Here is a 27,647-nt window from a genome sequence, read left to right as displayed (position 1 = left end):
ATTCTCAAGAGGAGGTGATGACACAAGTGCGTAAATACCAGGAGGCAAGGATCATTTGGAACAATTTTAAAGGCTGCGTATCTCACTTCTAGAAATCATTTTTTTAAATGAACTTCAAAGTAGAAACAAATTAAGAAATATGAATAGGTAATTTTTTTCAAAGAAGAAATTTAAATATCTGATGCATGTATAAAAATGTACAATAATCCTAATCATTAAAGGGATGCTAATTAAAACAGCAATGGGATAACAATTTTTGCCTATCAGATTGATTTACAATGTTCTTTTAAATATCAAGTATAGGTAAAAATATATAGAAAGTAGCAAACATATAATACTAGTGGGAGTGTAAATTAGCATTTATTTTGGAGTTTAATTTGAGAGTACTTCAGTGTATAATATAAATTTATTGTCTAGCAATTTTACAATGAAAGACTTGTACTAAGAGAAATTATAAAAGCATAAAAATATTTAATAAATGATGCTCTCTTTATGTTAAAAACATATGCTCAGTATCATTAGACAAATACAAATTATAAACTATGATGAAATACCATTACATGAACATAGTGGATAATTTTAAAAAAAAAAAGAAAGAACTGAGAGTACCAGGTATGCATGAGGATATGAAGCTGGTAAAAGTATTAAAGCATACTTTTCTATACCTTGGGAAAAAAATATATAAATATATATACTTATATATATTTATATATATATATATATATATATATATATATATATATATATATATATTGTCTTTCTGTCTTTTCTAGGGCTGCACCCAAGGCATGTGGAGGTTCCCAGGTTAGGAGTCTAATCGGAGCTGTAGCCACCAGCCAACGCCAGAGCCACAGAAACGCCAGATGCGAGCCACACCTGCGACCTACACCACAACTCAGGGCAACACCAGATCCTTAACCCACTGAGCGAGGCCAGGGATTGAACCCTCAACCTCATGGTTCCTAGTCAGATTCGTTAACCACTGAACTCTGCACCTTGGAAAAACATTTAAGAACACCTACTGAAAGAAAACATATATATAGCATATGACCCAATAGTGCCACTTCTGGGTATATGTCCAAAAAATTAAATAATAATGTGTACCAAAATATGTGTGGATAAAATGTCCATAGAATTTTTATTCATAATAGCTCTAAGCTTAAAACAAACCAAATATTCATTAATAATAGAATGAGTAAATAAATAATATTGTCTGCTTACCACCCAGCTGTTAGCAAAATTAAACTTCTTTATAGGCAATATGAATGAATCTCATAGGTATAATATTAAGTGAAAAATCTTAGGTTCTAAAAATATATATTCTGGAATTCCCTCATGGCTAAGCAGGTTAAGGATCTGGCATTGTCACTGCTGCGGTTCAGGTCACTGCTGTGGAGTGGGTTAAATCCCTGGCTTAGGAACATGCATGCTGCAGACGCATCCAAAGAAAACAGACAAACACATAGATACATAAATACATAAACAAACAAAATAAATATATTCTGCTTGTATAAGCTTTCAAAGCCAACAAAACTAAGCTAGAATTATGGAAATCAGAATGATTTTTACTCCAAAGAGTTACTGACTGGAAGGGGAACCAGGGACCTTCTTGGGTGCTAGAATTATTATATTTACATTGTTTTGGGGGGGGTACACAAACATTTGCATATTTACAAATTTATCAACCTGTACACTTAAGATTTATATACTTTACTAAATGTAAGTTGTAGAAAATCACAAATTCAATGAGGCAAAGAAGATAAAAAGGATGAATGATTCAATCCTTGTAGAATTTATTCTTATGAATTCTTTGATTAAGGGAAGGAACTGTTCTTCCTGTAAGTGCTTTCTGAGAAGGTCATGGTCTAACAATTTACTCCACATGAGAGAATGTGTTCCCAAGGGCACTAGTGGGAAGTACTCAGTGCTCCCTTCAGCCTTTCCCCAGGTTTTTGGTCTCTCCTCCTACTTAATATCAACTTGCAAATATCCAAGTTCTGTTTACAAATTAATAAGACATACAATCCGAAACAGAAATGTAGGGAAAATTAATTTTTTTTTTGTCTTTTTAGGGCCACAACCGTGGCAAGTGGAAGCTCCTTAGGCTAGGAGTCCAATTGGAGCCACACCATAGCAACTCAGGATCCGAGCCATGTCTGTAACCTACACTACAGCTCACAGCAACTGCTGGCTCCTTAACCCACTGAGCAAGGCCAGGGATCGAACCCACACCCTCATGGATACTAGTCCGGTCTGTTACCACTGAGCCACCACAGGAACTCTGGGAAAATTAAGTTTAATAGTCTGTGTATCAAGTTTCTAGTATTATTATCTGCAAGTACTTTAAGAGTTTGGGCTGAAAATTGCCTCTTGCTTATGAAACAACTGTGGTAAGTAGAGGTTGATGTTAAAGTTAATGAGGTGATATTTCAGCTGCTTCTGTAATGCTTGTGTTTACAAAAGCTGCCTTTATCTGAGTACAAGCAACTATAATTCCTTAGTTAAAGTGGCCTCCTTCAGGAGTTCCCTTGTAGTTCAGGAGGTTAAGTATTTAAGGATCTGGCGTTGTCACTGCAGCAGTTCGGGTCATTGCTGTGGCAATGGGTTTGATCCCTGGCCCAGGAACTTCTCTATGCTGTGGTTGCAGCCAGAAAAGAAAAGAAAGAACAATAGCAGATAACTCTAAAGAGTTAGTTGTGTCATGCCATCTGTATCTCCAGCATCATGGATTTCATTCTCAGCAAAAATAAGTTGTTTTCAGAGAACCTGTGGATTTATCAGTGTCATAGATAATAGGAGAACCTAGAGTAAAACACCGCTATTTTAACTCCAGAATCAGTATGACTTTTATTATACCCCATGTATTGATTGATTGTGTGTGTCTAAAATAGTCAATTATTTCAACTGTAGAAAATTTAATTTATTTAATAAACTTTTATTAACATGTGTCAAGTACACTTAGAAGTAAAATTAGATTTGCATCATCTTAAAAGAAAAAAGTGCAAAGATTTCAACTGATTTTCAATTCTGAAGCTCAAACCTTATGATAACACATGAAAGAAAATCATTAAAATGGCTGGCTGTTTTTGTTAAAATATTCATGATAACATTATTTATAGAGGAAAATATGAATAACTTAAAATCAAACCTTAGTCAAAAATCTTAAGTTAATTACAAATCATTCATGTTATCAAAACAACACTCATAATAAATATATAATAACAATACAAATTCTGGGAAAAGAGGATATAATTTTTTGTATAAATTATGTGTTTATGCATCTATCTAAGTATTGAATTTGTACATAAGAAAAAAAGACTTGAAAGGCAAAATCTAAATTGTCAGTAATATTTATTTGGTGTGAAATAGGAAATTTTGGGGGGTATTTCTTAAGCATTTTGTAACAGCTTTTTTGAGGTAGAATTGAAGTACATGCTGGTATATACCTAGGAAAACATCATAACAACTAAGATAATAAATATACACAACCTCTTCCCAAAATTTTCCCTCAGAAAATGCAAGAGAAGTAGACAGCCTCATAATGGGTATTAACTTGAATAATGTTCTCTTCAGTGACTAGAGAAAAAGATACAGATACAGATCTGTAGATACAGCGAAGGGGGTATAAATATGAATATATGTGTGTACATCAACCTACTATAGCTAAGTAGCTTTTTTATTTTATTTTTTCTTCAACTAACTCAGGGGGAAAAGTCTCTACATTACTGGGTTTTTTGAGGATTAAGTAAGAGAATAGGATGCATATTTCTCCAACTGTGTTACCATATTACTGTATCTCTTAAGGTTTCAGGGGATTTGACATTTTGGAGGGGAAAAGTGAGGAAGGGAAAGAAGGGGTGAAAAAAAGAGTGATACAAGAATTTTTCCATGTGTTTGTTCCCTGAAAGATTTGATCTACAGAATTCCCCTCATATCAAACATGTTTGGCAGCGTGTGGGGGAATCTCGAGAGCGATGGCTAACTGCATCCTGTGTATTATTCTGCAGAAATCTCTTAACCTGCTCTTCGAAAGTCTTCTTTAAAATGAGAACCCAGGCGTTAGCCTTTTCTGCTTTCCACTTGGCAAAATGGATTCAGAAATAAGTTTGACAGATGGTGAAATAAAGTACCAACCAAATTTAATATGTGCCTATTAATAGCCTAGCATCAGCAACCTATATCAAATGGAAATAAAAGAGAGGGTGTATTAGCTCTGATTTGCTCAACTCACAATGACAGCCATTCCTAGCAGAGGGATCCGACTTTACAGAACTTCTGCAGGTCATGTGCCATAAATCACTTGTACCATGATCACACCTCCATGCTATAGGCAGCAGAGAATTCAAATCTAATCTTGTTGTGTTCCTATGCTAGTTCCCTGTTGCTACTGTAACAAATTCCTATAAACTCAGAACCTTAAAACAGCATACATTTATTATTTTTCAGTCTGGAGGTCAGAAGTCCAAATGGGTCTCACTGAGCTAAAACCAAGGTTCAGCAGGAAGACTGCAGGAATGAATCCATTTCCTCATCCTTTCCTGCTTTTAGGGGTTGCCCTTATTCTTTGGCTCCTGGTCCCTTCCTCTATCTTCAAAGTCATTCATGACTAGTTGAGTCTTTTTCATAATCCATCACTGACGCTGCATCTTTCTTCAACGGCTAAGTATCCTTGTGATTACCTTGAGTTCACATTAGTGATCCAGGACAATCTCCCTACTTTAAAGTCAGCTGATTAGCAGCTTGAATTTCATCTGCTATCTTAATTCTCTTTTGTCACGTAATGTAATGTATTCAAAGGTTCCAGGGATTAAGACATTAAGTGCATTATTCTTCCCATCCCAGTGCTCTTCCTCTCTTGGTCCTAATGACAAACATATTAAACCTTGTTCTGATCCTGCAGGTCTCTTCTTGCAGAAAATGCAACTATGTGTAAAAGTGTTTCCAAAAAAAAAAAAGGCTTATTACAAAACATTATCCCAGGAGTGGACAATAGCCTAAACTTATGTTACTTTCCTTTTCAGGGATGACAATGAAACGCTTCTTGTTTTTGGCTGTTGCTTCTGGCTTCCTGCCTGTTTTGATTGTACAAGTATGTGAAGATTGTGTTTTAAAATTACTTTCAAAAAGAGGATAAGAGCTAATCCTTTAGTAAAACTCACTTTGTTACAGGCACTGTTGTGAGGATTCTGTGCCCATTAGTCATCTAATTCTTACCACAGCCCTACTAGGCCAGTGCTATTCTTCATCCCATATTACAGAGAAAGAAACCAAAGTAGCAGGAGGTGAAGTCATGTGCCTGAGGTCAATTAATGAGGAAATGACAGAGCCTGAAGTTAAACTTAAGCAGTTTGGCTCCATGGCCCCATGCCTATGTCACTATAACCTGTCTAAATAATACCAAACAAAGCTAAAAATATAGGGCAGGAATTACTTCTTTACAAACTATCCATCCATTTTCCATAGTAAAATGGAAAAGATATTACATTTTAGTTTTTAACCCAGAAAAAGTAAGTCTTTCATCAACATCCCAATTGAGCTCTATGATTTACGACTATAACAAGAATTTAACACATCTAAATTCAATATAAAATGGATGATGTCAACAGTAAGGAGAGAAATGTGGGGAACTGCTAGCAATGGAGTTAATATATGAGGCCTGAATCTCATTGTTTATTAAAAACAGGCTTTTTAATAAATTAAAAATATTCATGCAACAGAAACAAAACATGAAATCATACAATAAGAAATGTCACTACTATTTTATGGACATCCAATAATATGCCCCTCTAAATAACCTCAATGATAGGAAGAAGATATTATAATTTTAATGTGTCTGAAATATCTTTTGAGGAGCTGAAATTCAATAGCTTTGGTATAGAACATGAGTTTTTTATACATGTACATATATATGCGAGATGTATATATATATATATATATATATATATGCTAGATAGGAGAAGTCAAAAGCAGAAGCAGGAGGCACTTAATTTCATAAATGAAAGAAAATTGACATGCATTAGATTATTGGGGCTGCTGGTTGGGGTCTTATCACTCCTATCTCTTCCCCAAAGAGAAACCATGTGGAGTTCTTAGCCAATAACCACAAATTGTCCAGTAAGCAGGAGGTAGAGCCTTGAATATTTCTCTTCCCTTCCCTCTGAAAACTGTCCACTGTAATCCCCCAGTATGGAGGGCCAATCTTCACACTTCATAGCAAGGAAAAGCCAAGCTGAACCAAAGCTACCATTCTGGAGGGACAGGACAAAGGCTGAGAGAAAGCTACACTTGCCTTTAAGACTTAGGTTTACTAGGCTGGTCTAGGCCTCTTCGTTTAAGTTCTGGGAGACAACCTGGCCCAGATTGCCACCTGAAAGAAAGGAGATGGTATTACAATTAAAATCCCAGATAAAAAAGTAGACAGGTAAAACCCCTCCTATTCAAGGGGAGCAGTGCCTGATTCATTTACTAAGATTGCAAAGGAAATAATACGAAACGTTTAAAGACATTGGTAAAACACATGTTTATGTTCTAGAAATAGGTAATTATTGGGATATTTGCAATTTTATAGACAGTTGGCTCAGAAAATTACAGCTTAAGAATTTTAAATGAAAACCAGAAGACAAATTAAGTCCCAAACACAAGTTTATTATATAAACTTTAAACATGAATTCCAGTCAAAATTAATAATAAGCTGTTCCAGTTTTTCCAATGAGAACAAACAGTGCGATACTGGGAGCTCCCATTGTGGCTCAGCAGTTAACAAACCGACTAGTATCCATGAGGACTTTAGTTTGATCCCTGGCCTCGCTCAGTGGGTTAAGGGTCCAGCATTGTCATGAGCTGTGATGTAGGTCACACATGCAGCTTGAATCTGGTGTTGCTGTGGCTATGATATAGGCCGGCAGCTGCAGTTCTGATTAGACCCCTAACTTGGGAACTTCCATATGCCACCGGCACAGCCCTAAAAAGAAAAAAGAAAAAAAAGTGTAATCCTTTCTTTTAAATTTCTTTCCAACTTTACTGGAATGCTAGGCATCTAATTGGACAGAAAATGCTTTTTACTGAGATATAAAATTTTCCATGAGAATCTGAGATAGACATTTACACAAAAGGGTCTTCAGAGGAAAAGTATAGGCAGCTGCAATTGGATAAGTTGATCTAATCTTGTCTGGGGTAATTAAAGACCTGTCTGGTAATTAGGAGATGCTAGATCTGAGATCTGAAGGATAAACTGTCATCCCTTGGTTGAGTAAGCTGAAAGCATATAGTAACAAAGGGACAGGCTTAGGCAAACACCTGGAGGCAGGATGGAAGCTGGCACAATAGAATAACTGAAAGAAAACCATGGAGACTAATGCAGAGAAAAGTAGGGAAGCGTGTCCTAAATAGTGACTGAGAAGCCAGCAGGGTCTTTAAGGGACTTGTAAAGATTTAGTTTTTCTTTCTGAGACACGTAAACTCTTGAAGACTTTTAACTGGAAGGTAACCCTCTTGAGTCCTGTGTGTTGAAATGTGTACTCTGGTTGATGACTGGAGAATGGGTCGTGGAAGGTTGAATGGGGGGGTAAGGACAATGTAGAGGCGAAGGGCATGGGGTGATGCTGGGAGGGCACTATCAGGCCAGGAGGTACCACAGTTGGTCCAGGTAAAGAAAGAGAAGTCTGAGAGGTTGGAGAAAAATGAAGAGACAGTGGTGTTCCTCACACCAAGAGAAAGATTATTTCTACGTTAAGAACTTAGACCAAGGAGTCAACTGCCACTGGACCAAACAGGATGAAGACATCAAAAAATACTGAATTTAGGAGTTCCAACTAGGAATCCAACTAGGAATCATGAGGTTGTGGGTTTGATCCCTGGCCTTGCTCAGTGGATTAAGGATCCAGAGTTGCCATGAGCTATGGTGCAGGTCACAGATGCAGCTTGGATCCTGTGTTGCTGTGGCTGTGGTGTAAGCTGGCAGCTACAGATCCAATTCGACCCCTAGCCTGGGAACCTCCATATGCTGTGGGTACAGCCCTAAAATGCAAAAAAAAAAAAAAAAAGAATTTAGGAGTTCCCATTGTTTCGAAGCTGAAACAAATCTATTATTAATGAGGATGTGGGTTCAATCCATGGCCTCGCTCAGTGGGCAGGGGATCTGGCATTGCCTTGAGCTATGGTGTAGGTCGAAGACTCAGCTTGGATCCCAAGGTGCTGTGGCTATGTGTAGGCCTGAGCTGTAGCTCCGATTCCATCCCTAGTCTGGGAACTTCCACATGCTGCTGTGGGTACAGCCCTAAAAGAATTCTATATAAATATAAATATAATTTACAAATTGAGCTTGTCAATGACCTTAACAGAAGCTGTTTCAAAGCAGAAGATCTCAACTTCAGCACTACTGACATTTTGTATGGGATAATTCTTCTGTTTTGTTTTGTTTTTTTTCCTTTGGCTTTTTAGGACCACACTGTGGCATATAGAAGTTCCCAGGCTAGGGGTCAATTCAAAGCTGTAGCCACAGGTCTACACCAACAGCCATGGAAACACTGGATCCTTAACTTACTGAGTGACATGAGAGATCGAACCCAAGTCTTCAGGGATACTAATCAGGTTCATTAGCTACTGAGCCATGACAGGAACTCCTGTATGGGATGATTCTTTGTCAGGGGGTTTTATAGAATGTCAAGCAGAATCACTGGCCACTGGCCACAAAATGGCAGGGTATTCTCCCCAAACCCAGTCATGACCACCAAAAATTTCTGTAGACATTGCCTGATGCTTGGGCTGGAGATTGGGTGGGGGGTGGGGGTGGGGGTGCCATAGCACTCCTGGTATAGAATCATTGTTTTGGTGGAATAAATGGGGGAAGGGGAATGCAAGACGATGGGAAATAATAGACAGCCAGTACCAGCAACCTTTTCAGGAATTTTGATGGAGAAGGAAAGCAGAGAGAAAGAACAGTGATTGAATGGAAAAGTAAGATAAGATAAGATATTGTTTAAGTTATAAGCAACTTGATCATGAGTGAATACCAATGGGAAGGACCAAGCAAAAAAATGGTTGAAGATAAAATGGAAAGATAAATAATGTGAATAAAGGTGGAAGAAAAAGGACTAAATACCATTGGTGGAGAAATGAGCTTTCATTATTTTTTTCCATGCCCATGGCATGGAAAAGTTCCAGGGCCAGGAATTGAACTGGCACCACAGCAACTACCTGAGCAACTGCAGTGACAATGCTGGATCCTTGACCTCCTGTGCCATGACCCGTGATTCTTTTTTTAAAAAAAAATTTTGAGGAAGAACTTTTGAAAGAATGACTTTTTTTTAATTATTTAAGGAACCCCCATATATTCCCCCACATACTACTTTTCATAGTGGTTTTATGAATTTACATACCTACCAACAGTGATGTACCTAGATTCCTTTTTCTCCACGTCCTTGCCTACACTTGGAATCTTTTGTGTTTTGTTGTTGTTGTTTGTTTTTGTTTTTGTTTGTTTCTGTTTTCATTTTGTTTTGTTTTGTCTTTTTAGGGTGGCAATCATGCCATATGGAGGTTCCCAGCCTGGGGGTTGAATCAAAGCTACAGCTGCTGGCCTGCACCACAGCCACAGCAATGCTGGATCCAAGCCAAGTCTGCAACCTACACCACAGCTCATGGCAATGCCAGATCCTTAACCAAATGAGCAAGGCAGGAGATCAAACCCACATCCTGGTGGATACTAGTCAGATTCGTTTCTATTGAGCCACAAGGGATATTCCTCATTTTGGTTTTGATTCGTATTTCCCTTATGATTAGTGAGAGTGAGCAACTTTTCATGTTCTTATTGGCTATTTTGTATGTCTCCTTTGGAAAAATGCCTGTTCAGGTCCTTTGCGTATTTTTTTTTTTTTTTTTTTGGTCTTTTTGCCTTTTCTAGGGCCGCTCCTGCAACATATGGAGGTTCCCAGGCTAGGGGTCGAATTGGAACTGTAGCCACCAGCCTACGCCAGAGCCACAGCAACGTCTGCGAGCTACACCACAGCTCACGGCATCGCCGGATCCTTAACCCACTGAGCAAGGCCAGGAATTGAACCCACAACCTCATGGTTCCTAGTCGGATTTGTTAACCACTGAGCCACAACGGAAACTCCTCCTTTGTGTATTTTTAAAACAGGCTATTTGTTTTGTTTGGCTTTTGGTTTTGCTATTGGGTTATATGAGTTCCTTACATACCTTGGCTATTAACCCCTTATCAAATATATGCTTTGAAATATTTTCTTTCATTCTGTAATTGGCCTTTTTATTTTGTTGATTGTTTCCTTTGCTGGGCAGAAGCTTTTTATTTTGATGTAATCCCACTTGTTTACTTTTGCTTTTTTTTTTAACATATGTTTACCAAAACAAATGTCAAGGAGCTTTTTAACCTGTGTTTTCTTCTAGGAGTTTTATGATTTCAGGTCTTCCATTTAAGTTTTAATCCATCTTGAGTTGATTTTTATTTGCAGTGTAGGATAAGGGCCAAATTTCATTATTTTGCATGTGGATATCTAGTTTTAAACATGCCAAGAGTATATATCTTAGGTTAAGTTCTTTTACCACATACATAAAATAATATCAATAGTTGTAATAAGAAGTTGGTAGGAAACTTTGGGAGGTGATGGATATGCTTAAGGTCTTGATGGTGACAATGGTTTCACAAAGGTATGCTTATTCCCAAACTCGTTAAGTTGCGTACATTTTATAGACACACACACACACACACACACACACACACACGGTTTTTTACACGTCAATGATACCTCAATAAAATGGTAATAGCAACAACAACAATCAGAAAGTATGACTCTTCTTTCGTGCCATGAAAGAGAAGTAGGAAAGAATGACAACAGACATAGGCAGATTGATAGACTCAGCAAGAGAAGTTGAAGAAGCTGCCCCCTGGTAGCTTGTCTTTACTGAAGGAATTAGAACATATCGTCATCTATTGAGAGAGGAGATATTCCTGAGTTTGAGTATGTAAGTTCTACAATATCACTGAGGAGAGAGACAAAGTGAATTAGCCAGATAAATGAATAGAATTGATGAGAAGTAAGGGACAATTTGAGATCAAACATCCTAACTTTGTATACCAATACATGTCATTCTGAGTGACGTTTTTCTGCCCGCACTCAGCCGACTTAGTGCAGGCAGGGGAATTTTGGCCCCATCCAAAGTTGGAGGTGTTCCTAAACGGAGGCGGGAAGGCAAAGGGTTCAATATTTTAGCAAGAGAGTTTTTGATGTAGGAGAACATGGATAGAAAAGGAAGAAAAGACAAGAGAGGGCAAACAGAGAACATAAAGAATGCGCTGGAAGGTGAAATTATGTTGAAAATAGCCAAAGGAAATCCTGGTCAGGCAGGAAGATGCTGGACAAGGTGACTTGGAAGGTCTGGTGTTTTGGAGCCATCATCAGATATTGGCTGGGACGGTCACCATGGGAAACGTAACAAGGTTGAAGGAGAGGTGTAAGAGATGGAGAGTTCAAGGTCCTGAGATATCAGATGGTTGAGTTGTTCATGTGGATGTTGAAGGCCCTCCAGCTGGCCACAGAACGTGGGGTGGACAAGATGAATTGGTTCCGGAGACCCAATTTCTATAAATGAGAGGAATTGAGAGGAAAGCCGTGATAGGAGAGTAAATGTTTAGGGATGAAACAGTAGAGCTAAATGGCGTGCGTTTCACTGGAGCAGGGTACTTTAGAGGCAAGGTGAGTTATCAGCTGGATATCATAAGGGGATTCTTGTGGACTCCCAACATCCCCTCAAGTCTAGACCAGGCTACCCCCAGTATGATGGGAAAATGTCACCTCATAAGTGAGCTTCTGAGCACATGATGTCAGGGGATAGTCTCTAGAGGAGTCTACGGATTTCATCTTCACATTTTCTCCCAATACCCTTAAACTGTTGATGTAAAATAAAAGATAATAATTACTTATTGATAAGCAATAAGATCCTGCTGTATAGCATTGGGAACTCTATATAGTCACTTATGATGGAGCATGGTGGAGGATAATGTGAGAAAAATGTATACATGTATGTGTGACTGGGTCACATTGCTGTACAATGGAAAATTGACAGAACACTATAAACCAGCTATAATGGAAAAAAAATAAACGTCCTTAAAAAAGAAAAGAAAAATAATTACTTCTCTATTTGAGCAAGGTATGGTGCTGGAACCTACCCATTCAGAAACTGTGTTGAGTGTCCTATAGTAGTTTAGGAATAAATAGATGCCACTCCAATTATACTCTATAAGTCTTGTCACTTTAAAAAAAAAAGGGAGTTCCCGTCGTGGAGCAGTGGTTAACGAATCCGACTAGGAACCATGAGGTTGCGGGTTCGGTCCCTGCCCTTGCTCAGTGGGTTAAGGATCCAGCGTTGCCGTGAGCTGTGGTGTAGGTTGCAGACGCGGCTCGGATCCCGCGTTGCTGTGGCTCTGGCGTAGGCCGGTGGCTACAGCTCAGATTCGACCCCTAGCCTGGGAACCTCCATATGCCGCGGGAGCAGCCCAAAGAAATAGCAAAAAGACAAAAAAAAAAAAAAAAAAAAAAAGGATGAAATGCATGTGCTATATCACACACGTGCACACACACATACAGAAGTTGTTCTTCAAAAGATTAATGCTAACCTAAAATATTTAAGGCCATTTGTTGTTCTTCCTAGTAAGTAGCAGAATAAAAGGTAAACAAATTAATTAACTAAAAGAGTAGTCAGAAAGTCTACATTGCAGCAGCTGATTTGAATTCTATTTTATATATATACAAACTGATATAAATATCGATGTTTTCTCATAGAAATAAGACAAAGATATAGATCTGAGTTGAAGACACTAGAGGCTTTGTACTTAATAATGAATCTTTTAGATTCTCCCAGGCACATAATTACCCGTGAACAATATTCAAGTGCAAGTGGTTTATTTGGGAAGCAAAGTAGTTTATTTGTAGGAAATGGGGTAGAAGATGAGCCAAGGAAAGGAAGCCAGTCAGTAAAAGGTGTAATAATATCAAAGCATCTTCCACCATGGTTCATATTGCCCAATAAAAATACTTCAACAAGGCCCAAAGTGCCAATCATAAATCTGAAAACAACCCAATCATGGAATATCCAGTGCACTATGCTAGAGATTTGTGTGATGTCAGACTGATTATATTATTATTATACATTACTATGACTCAAAACTAGCTTTGGAGAAATGTAAACTGATATACTGAGATTTCTTAGATTTTAAAATTCTGTTAATAATTGTGTATTCAACATAAAGTATAAATTCATGTCCCAAAGTCTACGAGTAATATATTATGCATTACAAATTCCACTTCAAAGAAATAAGACTAATTAATTGTTTTCTGGTAACAGGCAAAACCAGCTCAAGTTCCATATAAAACACTCCTTACAGAATTGGCCACAGTCCAGGAAGAAATAGTTACTGTACATAACACTTTCAGGAGAGGAGTATCTCCACCGGCCAGCAACATGCTGAAAATGGTAAGATTAATCAAACAGCAGCAACAATGATGCCAATAATAGTAATGCTGTCTCCTGAGATGGTATGACCTTCTGTTTGCTTTCACGATATGAAAAGTTTGGTCTTTCTGACTCACTTCACTTAGTATGAGAGTCTCTAAGTCAGAAAGAGAAAGAGAAATACCATAGGACATCCCTTATATCTGGAATCTAATATACAGCACAGATGAACCTTTCCACAGAAAAGAAAATCACAGACTTGGAGTGCAGACTTGTGGTTGCCTAGGGGAAGGGGAAAGAGTGGGATGGACTAGGTAGGAGTTTGGGGTTGATAGATGCAAACTCTTGCCTTTGGAATGGATAAACGATGCTGTATAGCACTGGAAACTGTATCTGGTCACTTATGAGGGAGGGTGATACTATGAGAAAAAAATGTATATATGTATGTGAGACCAGATCACCTTGCCGTAGAGTAGAAAGTTGACTGAACACTGTAAACCAGCTATGATGGAAAAAATAAAAATCATTTTTAAAAAAAGGAACAAGAGAAAAAAATAAGTTTGGTCTTCACAAACTATCACGCAGCAGCAGAAGAAACAGAAGCCTAGAGAAGATAAGTAATTTTCCCAAATTCATAGAGTTAGTAAATGACGGAGCCACCATTCCGATGCAGAAAGTATAATTTCATTCTTAATGTACCTTGGGACAGTGCTTCTCAAACTTGTGTGGGCTTAAGAATCATGGGAGTTCCCTGGGGGACTAGCAGTTACAGATGCATGTTATCACTGTGGCTCAGGTTCAATCCCTGGCCCTAGAACTTCCATATGCTACAGGTACAGCCAAAAGAAAAAGAAGAAAAATCAGCTGAAGAACTTTGTAAAGCACAGGGGGTCCCTGGGCCCGTCTCTCTGAGATCTGATTCAGGAGGTCCGGGCTAGAGACCACGCCAAGCTGCCATCTGATGCTGATGCTGCCAGTTGGTATCATCAATGTAGCAACTTTGTTTAACAGGTTAGAGAGGCATTTCACAGCTGTCTTTATTGGGCAGTAGCCCAGAAGCTAAGACTTCTGAGAATCAGGAGGTCCAAGTTCTAAGCCAGGTGGTGCAGCCAGAAAAACAAATATTGGCAAATATATTTCCCAGTTCCCTTGCAACCCGTAAGGGAAAAGGGGAATTGTCTTTCCACTCTGAACCTGCTGTGTGAGCAGACTAGATGCTCTAAACCAAAGCGAAACAAATTTAGGGAATGGTCAAGTGTATCAGATGATTAGCCTCACACGTATTATCTCCCAGAAGTAGCATTCAGCTTTTAGGGATCCTAAGCCTGACTTTTTAACCCCAGATTAGCCTAGAGCAACAATAGAAATAGTGCAGGTTCTGGAAAATGATTCTAAGACACCCCTTCGTCATGCAAATGACAAAGAGTGAATAGAAAGATGATTTTGAAAATGTATCTCTTGGTCATCTTAGAATCTAAAACGAGAAAAGCCAATGGCTAACATAGCTGTTCTTGCATTGGGAGTGTTGTAGCTGACATGCATATTACGCTTATGGTGATTGACAGGTACTCTTTTAGAACCTTATTGCATTTGTCCATTTAATTTTCTCAATTACTCTGTGATATAGATAATACAGTCATCTCTATTTTACAGATGGCGAATCTGAACCTTAGAGAAATTAGGTAGCTCATCCAAAGTCCCAAGTACTGGATAAGTACAGATCCAAACACAAAAGGTCAGCTCCAGGCACCTGCTCTTAACTTTTTACCTCCCTTAGGACAAAGAGGGTTCAAAACTCTTGGTTTCCAGGTGAACAAACAAGAGGAGGTAGTAAAAAAGTTATAAAGCGAACAGAAAATATACTCTCTGATTTCAGAGACTTTTTATTGTAGATTCAAAATGAATACAAAGAAAACAATAAATAATATGAGAAAAACATGAGAATAAATATATAAACATAATGTGAATATATATGAACAGATATGAACATAATATGAGAATGAATATATTCAACAAGATGTGAGAGGTCAATAAGATGATAAATTAAGTGCACCAGTAAAACTGAGTAACATTTTTTTTTGTCTTATTTTTTTTTTTTTTTTTGCTATTTCTTTGGGCCACTTCTGCGGCATATGGAGGTTCCCAGGCTAGGGGTCGAATCGGAGCTCTAGCCACCAGCCTACGCCAGAGCCACAGCAACACGGGATCCGAGCCGCATCTGCAACCTACACCACAGCTCACAGCAACGCCAGATCCTTAACCCACTGAGCAAGGGCAGGGACCGAACCCGCAACCTCATGGTTCCTAGTCGGATTCGTTAACCACTGCGCCACAACGGGAACTCCCTGAGTAACATTTTAAAGGGAATATGGGAGTTGAGCTTTCCCATAAATAATGCCTAGGACATGGATAGAAAGGAACTGATAGAATTAAAGCAGGGCTCTCAAGTCAATCACAATGGCAAGGCAGAGATTACCCAAAAATGAAAAAAAAAATCTGTACCTATACCTAGGATTAGAATTTTGTTTAAATAGAACCACTTATTAAAGCCAGAATTCATAACTTTATTGCCATAACCATGAATGCTTCCTTTGGATTTTAATTATGGATGTTATCACAGAAAAATCAATGTGTTACCAGCCTTAATAAGAGGTAATATGCTGACGAGCTTCCTCAAAGAGGTCTGAACAACAGATTGTTGGTAATGGGTATGGCAGGTGGCTTACACTATAAGACATCAGACTTTGAGATGGGGGTTAGCACACAGGATGCTTTTGGGGGCACAATCTCCAGATTGACACTGATGTGTGGAAGTCAAAAGAGACAGAGCATAGGCCATACACAGAAGCTGGGTTGTGATGTGGTCACAAAAAAGGCCTCGTCTAATCCCACAGGAAGCTGTAAAACTAGGTCAGCTCAGTACAACCTTGTACCGAGTGGGAGGGAGGTTGCATGGCATTTTGAGTTACTGCTTCTCCTTGCTGTCAGAGATGGGAGGCCCCATGGAAGTGAGTATGCTCATGACTGAGGACAATTTTCAGAGAGGACAGTAGAGCTGTCTGTGGGCAGGACTCTTAGCTTAAGAAGAAACATGTGCTTCAGTTCAGAAAGTGACCTGGGTGTAGGTCGTCCATCATGAAACGCGTGACAAGATACTGTGCCCTAATGGGATGGGTTGTGTCATTTCTACCCCTTCAATTAAAGTGTATTTTTATTTTATTTTATGTATATTTTTTCATAGTTTAACCATTCATTTTGGGGGGCTTTTAGATTGTTTCTCAACTTTCCACTGTTATAAATAATGCAGCAAGGCAGAATGGTAGCAAATGCAGTATTTTATATTCATTTTTGGCTGCGCCTATGGCGTGCGGAAATTCCTGGGCCAGGGATCGAACCTGCATCCCAGCAGTGACAACACTAGCTCCTTAACCCTTAGGCCACTAGGGAAGTCCTCTATTCCTTTGATTAAATGTATCTGTCACTGAAATACATCTTTTCTTGCATGAGACAATCAAACTCTGAAAGCCACATTTCTACTTTAACCCCAGTTAATGAGTTACTTAGTTAACCTCGCAAGTTAATAAATTCAACAACCTGAGGGATAATTCCATAAAACTGACACAGATGACAGCCTATCTATATAGGAGTTAAACTTTTTTAATGTCAGGAAAAATATGGAAAATCTAAGTTAGGACATCATCCAAAAGCTATTCTTATAAGTAGCAGAATGATTTATATAAAAGCCTGTAGTGAATACGAAATACCACAACTTTTGTTGGTAATAATGTGTTCCCTGCAAATACTGGGACAGTCTTTTAAGTGAATGTACACAATGTGAGGATGAAAAAGTAGCTAGGAGAACATTCGTCACTAGTGATGTAGACTTTCTGCTTTTTATCTGACCTGGAGAAAAACCCACCAAAATGTTTCAACTTAACACCATTGATGTACATCAAGAGTTTGGAGCACACACTCCAGAACCAGAAGAACCTTGATTCTGTTATCTTTTGGCCATTGGATTTTTTTTTTTTGCATTAAAAAAAATTTTATTTATTTTACCATGTTTCTTCAAATTCTATTATACAGCAAAGTGACCCAATCACACACATTTCCCTGTGCTGTACAGTAGGGCCCCACTGCCCATTGCCACTGGATCTTATTGGTTGTATTATCCTGGACAATTATGCAACATCTTTGTGCCTCAGTTTCCTGATTTGTGAATGGGGATACAATAACAATACTTCCCTTGTAGAACTGCTGTGAGGAAAGATAAGAGAATATACATATAGCATTGGTAACAGACCCCAGCATGTAATATTGGCTATGCTTGGCTATTATTATTCATAATTTAGGGGTAGATGTGTGACACTATACTTGATTCTCCTCGTAGCAATATTTATTGATTGAGCATATGGCATAAGATTTATCATATCACAGTTGCATTGCATGGATAGGACATTGATACTTTGGAACAAATGATACAAATAATGGGGCCCATTTTACCGATGAAAACACCTGAGATTCAAAGAGATTAAATAAGGCGTCAGAGGCAAAACTGTGAATAAACAATAGGATGCATTTCTAACCCTGGTCTGTTTTACTGGAAGCATTTACTTAAACTCTGACATTTCTTTCTTTCTTTTTTTTTTTTTTTTTGTCTTTTTGCCATTTCTAGGGCCGTTCCCGCGGCAAATGGAGGTTCCTAGGCTAGGGGTCCAATCGGAGCTGTAGCCTCCGGCCTACGCCAGAGCCACAGCAACGCGGGATCCGAGCCGCGTCTGCAACCTACACAGCTCATGGCAACGCTGGATCTTTAACCCACTGAGCAAGGACAGGGACCGAACCCGCCCCGCAACCTCATGGTTCCCAGTCGGATTCATTAACCACTGCGCCACGACGTGAACTCCAACTCTGACATTTCTAAATGAAAGCTACATCTGAACATTAGCACCAAATTTTGATTTTGTACATTCAGTTGCTAAGACAATGGATTGAAAGATTTTTCCTTCCTCTTCCAACCAAAGTATTTAAGAGAGGTGCTTAAAAAAAAAAAAAAAAAAAAAAAAAAAAAGAGGAGCTGTTATCTAAATTGTTAGCTTATACAATTAAGGACATTGTTAGCCTTGGATTTTTAGAAACAATAAACTAGACTCGTATCAGAGGAATGTTAATCAGGCCGTGTACTTGTATTTCACTCTTCCACTGTAGAACTGGAGCGAAGAAGCTGCACAAAATGCCAGAATGTTGTCAAAGGATTGTGAATTCGTAGAGAGCAATGCGCTTAAGAGGAGAATTACAAGTAGGTATATGGTGCACTTTTCTGCTCCAAAGTCCTCAGGGATGGTTAAGTCACCTGGTAAGGGTAAGTTAAGGCATCCAGCCTCTATTTACATCCGCCCCATTAGAGTGAATTGTGGACCACTGCACGCTTTCATTATTATTAATTTTGAAATTTGGATATTCAAATGTTCAAATTCCTGACTCTGATCACCAAATGAAAAGAATCCAAGCTCTCAGAATTGTATGTAGAACAGTTGAATAGTAGGAGGGTGACCTAACGGAAAGCTGTATGGCTAGAAGGTTTCCGCTCTCAGTGGTTATTTCAGCTACTCAGGATACTATCACGGGGCTAACTTTAGCTTTGGAACACTAATGTGGCTGAGAGGTGAGTCACATTCAAGTCTATTGAGCTGGCTATAAGAACAATTTTAAATGCTCAAAAATGAGTCCATCTCATGGCATATATATTAGGTGGATCACGGCTAGTTTCCAGAAAAGCGGTTAGTACTTCCTACACAAACAGACACAAGTAACACTTCTAAGGTACTTGCCTATTACAGATATTTTTAAATACTAATGAAACTTCCATATTTACAGATTATTGGGCATCTCTGCCTGACATTGTTAAGCACTGAATTAGCAGTCTGAGTTTCCCCCACTATATTAACAGATTATTGGGCATCTTTACCCAATGTGGTTAAACTGTGAATTAGCAATGTGGATCTTCCCTGCCACAGGGAAAGGCAGTTTATTCCCAAATACCATGTTTGATCAAGAGCCCACGACGCAAGAGGACGGCCAAATGAGCAAATGTTTGCTCCAAGTCTTTGCATGATGAATAAATACCTCTGTGTGGCCACGTTCAAAGCATGGGCCCTGTTATAACTCACAGGTTATTCTGCTTGGTTTCACCCTTCTCCAACAGCTGGGACATGGCAGAGACTGAACTGTTGGTTGATCTGATTTCTAAGCTTGCCGATCATCTCCTCTTGTCAAATTCTTAGCAAACCTGAGCACCATGGGTTTATTCATTGATAAGAAAGAAAATCCTTAGCAGCAGTACAGCTGAGTTTGTCTCCTCTTATAAAACATTGCTTGCATGACCAGGGAAACATTTGTAAAATAAAAGTGAGGGAAGGATCCTTGCAAAGGATTTCCAAAGTGTGTAGATTATGACCTAGCCCTTTTCCCTCCTTTCAGATACTTTTTGTGGAGAAAATAGGTATTTGACAACTGATCCAGTCTCATGGTCAAATGTCATCAGAATCTGGTACAGTGAGTCCAAATATTTCAAGTATGGGGAATGGACGTTAACAGACGATGATGTGACAGTTGAGCATTACACTCAGGTAAACTCTGTACCGGTTAAGTGATTATAGGCATGTGTGGAAAATAGGTGAATGAGAACTACGGAAAATCATTCATTTTGGCAAACTTACACTCTGAGTTCCTCTTATAATTTGGAACATGTGAAAATAGAATTTCCCCAAGGGACAGCTTAGAGAAGATGCATAACTTCTTAGTTTCCTTTCTTACATATTTGATTCTCAGATTAACAAAATCATAAAACATCAATGTCATTAATAAATTACCTCTGTAATATTTGTAAAGAATGAAACAAATAGTACCCTATAATACAGAGAATTCCCTGCTTTCCAGTTTATTTTCATAGTGGTAAATATACATTTATATCAATATTAAATATTTACATATATTAAATATATAAAATGTTATATATATTGCTATTTTAACTGTTTTTAAGCTCTGTAACAGTAATATTCAGTGGCATTAACTGCATTCCAATTGTCACACAACTATGAACACCATCCATCTCCAAAATTTTTCATCAATTTCATATACTTGGAGTCATAAAATATTTGTCTTTTTGGTCTGCCTTATTTCATGTAGCGCAATATCTGTTCATCCATGTTGTAGCATTGTCAGAATTTCATTCCTTTCTAAGACTGAATAATATTCCACCTGTTGTTTATCCATTCAACCATAGATGGCTACTTAGGTTGTGTCCACAGTTTTGCCACTGAGAATAATACTGCTATGGACATTAGTGTACAAATATGTGCTCATGTTCTGCTTTCCATTCTTTTGAGTATATACCCAGAAGTGGAATTGCTAAAGCATACGGTCGTTCTATGTTTTACTGAGGAACCGAAGTCCTGCCTTCCACAACAGCATTTTACATTCCCAATAGCAATAAAATTTCCAATTTCTTTACATCCACACTGTATTGGTCTGCCCAGGCTGCCATAACAAAATAACAAAGCCTGAGTAGGTTAAATGATAGAAATTTATTTTCTCACATTTCTGGAGGCTGGAAATCTGTGAACTTTGTGAGCATGGTCAGTTTCTGTGAGAGTTCTCTTTCTGGCTTATAGATGGCCAGTTCTTCACTATGTCCTCACATGGATGTTCCTGTGGGCATCCCTGCATAAAGAGCAAGAACTAGAGCGAGAACCAGAGAGAGGAGAGAGAGAGGGAGAAGGAGCGAGAGAAAGGGCACTCTGGTGCCTAAACTGAGCGTGCATATGTATGTGTTTTAAACACATGGGGATCTTTACATTTCTAGGACTTCCTAATAAGCCATGCTCAAATTGTCTTAAGCACCTGTGTATTTCTTTTCTTTCTTTCTTTCTTTTTTTTGGATGAAGGAGAAAAAAGATAGCTTTATTGCTTTGCCAGGCAAAAGGGAGCCACACAGGCTAATGCCATAAAGACTGTGCCCCCATAGGTGTTTATCTTCAACCATGGATAAGAATATTCATGTTATAATCATTTAGCAAAATGCCAAATTATTAATAAAAATAAATGTATTATCTTTACAGATTGTTTGGGCTACTTCTTACCTCATTGGCTGTGGCCTATCGTCATGTGGTAAAGGAAAGTCAGCTCATTATCTCTACATCTGTCACTATTGTCATGAGTATGTATTATACAGAGCTTGGTTTCACATAACATTTTAGAAATATATTTCCTTTGCACAATCGAGTTGCTAAAACATTATAAAACTCAAATCAGTATTTCTTTCCAGTTAAGCAGAACCTTAGGGAAAAAATGTCATTTAGCCAATACCTAAAACACTACACACACATATTTTTATTTCTATATTTTTCTAAATAAATCTATATCCCATCAATGTAATGTGCAAATTCAGAACTATTAGTGTGTGTCTTGCTATATGTGTTATTGCTTTTTCTAGTGACATTAGTTAAGAGAAACAAATTTGGGCTAGCTTAAGAAAAAAAAAAAGATAATTATTTCAACAATGTAAGAGCATTTTTAGAATGCAAGGGCAGAAATGAAGTGGAGTATTAAGAATGAACAGACAGAAAAAGCTATGTGTTCTTGTATTTAGCACGTTGGTATTGGCATATGTATTTTCTTTAGAAATGAAATCTACATGTTATTGAAAATATGAGCATCAGTTCCAAGAGCAGATAGATCATCAGTTAATGGCAGTTGTAATCCTTTGCCCCATCAACTGTGGGTATGAAGCAAGAGCAACTTCAGAAAAGAGACTTTACCACAAGATTCCACAGAGACCTAGTTGTGTGGTTTGTGTGGTGAACAGAAGTAGGGGTTGTTCTAACCTGGAGAGAGTCCCCCATGAATTTACCGTAAATACCAGTTTAAATATTACTCTGCAAAGGAACGTTGTTGACTGGTCCACATGTCTCCTTCAGCCATCTGGGCTTGATTGTTCAGTACACAAGTCTTTCCTCCATAAAATGAGCCCCAAGCATGGTATTTAATCCCTGTCTTCCAGGTGCGTAGCACAATAAAATACATTCAGTCTGAATCAATAAAAATTATTTACCTGATAATAAGGTACCATATTGACACTTCAAGTGAGGCCTCCAACATCACTATAGATTCAATAGATGTAACATATTCCTCTAATAACTCTGTGTGAGCTATTTCCTGGTCTTATCATGTCTTCATTTCCGTGCTTAAAATTTGTTGTGATTTTTTTTATCTATGCAATTTGTATTGAAGATTGTAAGGTCTCCTTGTGTTTATAATGCATCAATGGTCCTAAATCTTCGCAGGAGCTCATGGTCAGTCAGTGGTAAACTTCTAACACAAAAAACAAAAGTGGAGGAGTTCCCCTCCTGGCTCAATCATTAGTGAACCTGACCAGTACCCATGAGGATGTGGGTTCTACCCCTGGCCTTGCTCAGTGGGTTAAAGATCTGGCATTGTTGTGAGCTGTGGTATAGGTCACAGATGCAGCTTTGTTCCTGCATTGCTGTGGCTGTGGTGTAGCCCAGCAGCTACAGCTCGGATTAGACCCCTATAGCCTGGACACCTTCCTATGCCATGGGTGTGGCCCTGAAAAGACTAAAAAAAAAAAAAAAAAAAAAAAAAAAGTGGAACACATGGAGTTGAGATAGAAGAATTTACTCAGCCAAAGATTAAGCCACGTGGCTGACAAAATCCCTTACTGAGTTAAGAAAACTTTCTTTTATAAAGTGAAATTTGAACAGTTCATTCAAGGAGAAAACATATCAGATAAAATGTTGTTTCAACCAGAACATTTACTTGATTTTTAAGTGACATTAAGTGAAAATCAGACATAATCCTCATTGTTTTCTTAGATATCTGCAGGGAGGATTGTTTCTTTGAAATTTTAAATTGGCTCAAAACAAGGAATCCTTATTTATTCTCTCTCCCTAAACTCAAACATTTTAGATTCACCCATGTTGTGGTACTTTCACTTTTTTTGGGGGGGGGGGGCGCGTTTTAACAGAACTTTTTTTTTTTAATTTGAGTTGATTTATAGTGTTGAGTCAATTTCTGCTGTACAGCAAAGTGATCCCATCATACATTCTTTTTCTCATAGTATTTTCCATCATGCTCTATCCCAGGAGAACAGATACAGCTTCCTGTGCTGTATGGTAGGACCTCATTGCTTATCCATTCTCAATGTAATAGTTTGCCTCTACCAACCCCAAACTCTTAATTCGTCCCCCTCCCCCTTGGCAACCACAGCCCTTTCTCTATGTCTGTGAGTCTGTTTTGTAGATATGTTCATTTGTGCCATATTTTATAGTAGCTCATGTGTTTCTACAAAAGACACTAACTTCTCTCAAATTTCTCATGGCGTAGTGCCAGGTGAAGTTAGAATGTCTCCACTTTGACTCAAAATTTTCCTCTTTTTTTTTTTTTTTGCTCGTTTTTTGTTTTGTCTTCTCTTATTTTATTTAAAAAAGAACTCTCACTTCCATTTTTTCTCTTCGTTTTTTTCTTACAAACCCTTGTGTCACGTTGACATTTTTCTTAACATTATTAAGAGCCACACCCTTTTGCATAACTGTTTATCCAGTCCTTCTGGGTATAAATAAGGACAAGAGTCCTATGATAAATGTCTCTAAAACCCTCCTGCTTGTTAGGATTTGACGGTCCAAAGAGATGAACATTGTCTCCAAGCATTCTTTGCACCCCAGAGTCGCCGGTAGTACGCTCAACAAGAGAATTTATTACCATTCTAAGACCAGAAGACTTTTTTATAGCAATCAGGCTTCGTTTATAGTTTTACTCTACTATCAATAAGGAAGAAGACATATAACAACACACTTAATAGGTTTAAATTGTATTTTTCAGCTAGAAAACTCATACATGTCTTAGAGATTATACATGGGTGGTTTTTGAAATGTGTTGAGTTGTTTTCAACTGTTTTCACTGATTTTAAATCGAGTGAAATCTTTTCAGCATTTTTCAAACATCAGTTTTATTAGACCACTTTTTCTGTTATTCTTTTTTCAGGGGAAATGATCCTAACAAAAAGAATGAACCTTATCGTAGGGGAACTCCATGTGGAGACTGCCCAGACTACTGTGAAGATAAACTTTGTAGTGAGTGTTACATCTTCGTTTGCTTCACATTGACAGCTGGTCTGGGAGCCATCTATCCTTTCAATCAAGGATTGAACAGTATTGCACTTTTCTCTTTTTTTGTTGTTTGTTGTTGTTGTTTAGGGCCACATGTGCAGCATATGGAAGTTCCCAGGCTAGGGGTTGAATCAGAGCTGCAGCTGCTGGCCTACACCACAGCCACAGCAGCAACTCGGGATCAGAGCCATTTCTGCCGCCTATACCACAGCTCATGGCAATGCCGGATCCTTAACCCACTGAGCGAGGCCAGGGATCGAACCTGCATCCTCATGGATACTAGTCAAATCCATTTCCACTGTGTCACAAAGGGAACTCCAGTATTGCATTTTCTATTATTCTTTCCTCAATCATTCCAAAGGAAAAATCCACATTATCTGATTTCCATCCCCCCATCCCCACAGTGACCAAGAAGTCCAATGATTAAATCTGTTGGGTTGGAAATTAGAATGTCTGGGGCAGAATGCATGTTTCCACTCTAAAGCTTAGGGTTCCCACCCTAATAAGGGCACCTTGGAAAAGATGTGAATGCGAGTATGAATTTTTTCTCTGCTCTATAAGTTTCTTGGCTCTCTTATTTGCAGTCCTAAAGTTAGATATCTTGCTTTCAAATTACCAGTGTCCTCTAGCCATAATTCCCCCACCTGCCTGCCCACTTATCCTGGCATGTAATTTCTGAGTGATCCTGATTCTTTGACATTTAATATTGGAACATATCAGCTGATGATCACACTGTCTTCTTACAACACAACCTTTTATCTCTTAAAAAAATCTTAGCTAAAATGTTGTATCAACCATATGGGTTCCAATTACATGTTTATTTCCTTAGAAAAGTGCCTTTTTCTAGAGTTTCCTACAGGTGAAATTCCTTTCTTCATGTGGCTACGTTTATAATTTTCAATCAGTTTATGGAGAAATAGCACCCCCCCCAAAAAAAATAGCCTTTATCTTCAGGTTCAGAAGATCAAAAGACTTATTTTTTTTCACCTGACCAGATCACTCTGTTTACTTTTAAAGCAAGAAATCTTTTTCTCTTTGTCAATTTCCAGTTTCTCTCTCTTTCCCTCTTCTTCATATTCTTCTTATCACTTTTTGTAATTCATTTTTGAAAATAAATATAGTTGGAAAAAGAGTAAATATCTACTAATCATCTTTGCTTGAGGGAAAGGGGCAGGTGTTTTTAAATTTGAGAGGCAAAAGCAATGTCTAGAGTGGAATGAAAAATACAGCAGTCAAATGAGAGTAGACAAGAAAGAAGCATCCCTTAGTGGTACTGAATCTATAGCATGGAATCTACATATCTTAAGCCCTTTACTCACCTATAAATGCAGAAGAGAGGAGCTTTTGTGTTGACATTGTATCACCATGCTCTCTCCTTTCAGCGAACCCCTGCCTCTACTATGATGAGTACAGCAACTGTAAGGCACAAACACGAGGTCCTGGATGCAGCCACGTGTCAGTCCAACAGCTCTGCAAAGCTAGCTGTCTGTGTCACACCGAAATAAAATAGCCTTTGGTATCTGCAACGGTAATGCACTGTTAGGGAAATGCCTGCTGGATCATGTCTTTCACCTTACTTTGCTTCAGCAGCGTCTGCTGAGTTTCATTTGGTTTTAATAATACCCTGAGATCCTAATTTTCACCAGTCATACGTGGGCATCAGTACCTTGACACTGATGCCCCCTCTCAGGTCCTGACACCTCCTGAAGCAGCATTGTTCTAAACGTTATTACTGCTGGGGTGAAACATGATGGGTGAAACGGGATTTAAATATGAAATATGGCAGAACATTATAAATCAACTATAATATAAATAAATAAGTAAATAAATAAATATGAAACATGGGATGAAATGTGATTTAGATATAAGGATGTTCAAACACCTACCTCATATTTAAATTATGTGATGTCTGGTTCTCAGGTTGACATGATTCATCCAACTGAAGAATGGATTCAGTAACCTGGGCTGCAAGACAGTCTTCCTCTGCTTTCTCTGCTTTTCCAGGCCTCCTACTGCCCTGACGGTTGCCTTCGCCACACAATTTACATGCACAAATAATTCTGCATTTCTTTATTTCGATCTGAAACCAACCAATAAAATTATCCACCAAGCAAACAGAGAGTCCAGTCTCATTACTGGAAAGATAAAGTTTGGTTAATTGGAAGGGGTTTGACTGTCTCATTGTTTCACTGCCACGGGACAGGGATTGGATCTCTAACTGGTACCCCCGGAAAACAAGACGCTCTTTGTTAGGTGTCAACTTGCAGAGACTAAAGTATGTTTCCTAGCATGTCCATTCTCATGTATTTCTTCATTACGATTCCACGACACAGATTTTTGTGGAAGATTAGGGAGGCGGAGGTGAAGCGATTTAGAGCTCAGACATGCTGTGGCTGATCTGCTTGTTCGTCTGAAGCAGCAGGTGAATTGTAACTGCTCCGTCTTCCCCTGGATCTTCCTTCAACTACTAGGATACCTGTGACAGACACGCATAATTACCTCCAAGATGAAGGGCCCCCGTTCTGCCAGACAGCCCCACCACTGTGTCAGCGTTGACAAGAACGGACAATTTTCCATCCATCCTCATAGGTTTTCAGGTCCTGATATTGGTGCCAGGTGGTTTTTTTGTTTTTTTTTGTTTTTTTTTTTGCAGTCTTTCTCTCTTCACACCCATCATTCCTTCCCAGTGTCTCTCCGGTGTCCTGCAGGCTCCAATCGACAACAAATAAGCCTTGCAGAGTGTTTAGCCAGCAGTTAGTGTTTAGCCCACAATTGCATGAGATCAGATTTCTGTAACAAATACATACAGGTATTTCTTGAAAAATCCTCTCTGGTACAATATCTGCTCTTTTTCATTACACACGGATATCATACGTCAAGATGAAACAAGCTCTGGTCCTTATAAAAAAACTTCAATGTTTTAAAATTAATTCAATCTACAAAGCACACTGATCTCTAATATAGAAATAATCACCAATCCATTACAGAACCCTA

General features: G+C 38.4%; 1 protein-coding gene and 1 long non-coding RNA gene across 6 annotated transcripts in view; one reads left to right on the top strand and one right to left on the bottom strand.

The window, feature by feature from the left end:
* The window catches only part of CRISP1 (cysteine rich secretory protein 1), a 28,394-nt gene extending 1,626 nt beyond the window's left edge, over window positions 1-26,768 (top strand). For 2 of the 5 annotated variants that reach the window (XM_021098287.2, NM_001128434.2), the window contains 8 exon segments: window positions 5,022-5,089; window positions 13,360-13,488; window positions 18,676-18,766; window positions 19,948-20,096; window positions 21,588-21,685; window positions 24,529-24,617; window positions 26,036-26,181; window positions 26,574-26,768. In XM_021098287.2, coding sequence (XP_020953946.2) covers window positions 5,022-5,089; window positions 13,360-13,488; window positions 18,676-18,766; window positions 19,948-20,096; window positions 21,588-21,685; window positions 24,529-24,617; window positions 26,036-26,163 — 752 coding nt within the window. In that variant the 3' untranslated portion in view covers window positions 26,164-26,181; window positions 26,574-26,768. 5 annotated transcript variants of the gene reach the window in all.
* LOC146401581 (uncharacterized) lies at window positions 2,362-26,679 on the bottom strand. Its single transcript, XR_014809213.1, has 3 exons — window positions 26,540-26,679; window positions 25,973-26,173; window positions 2,362-6,367 (listed from the first exon to the last, which is right to left on the bottom strand). It is a non-coding gene; the product is annotated as an uncharacterized LOC146401581 (long non-coding RNA).
* Window positions 26,769-27,647: the final 879 nt, after the last annotated feature.

This window comes from Sus scrofa, chromosome 7 (assembly GCF_054392235.1).
Source record: "Sus scrofa isolate SSC_HxYL_T2T_F1_AM1 chromosome 7, Sscrofa_HxYL_maternal_Yorkshire_Landrace_v2.0, whole genome shotgun sequence".
NCBI lineage: Eukaryota > Metazoa > Chordata > Mammalia > Artiodactyla > Suidae > Sus > Sus scrofa.
This window is presented reverse-complemented; position numbering and strand designations above follow the sequence as displayed.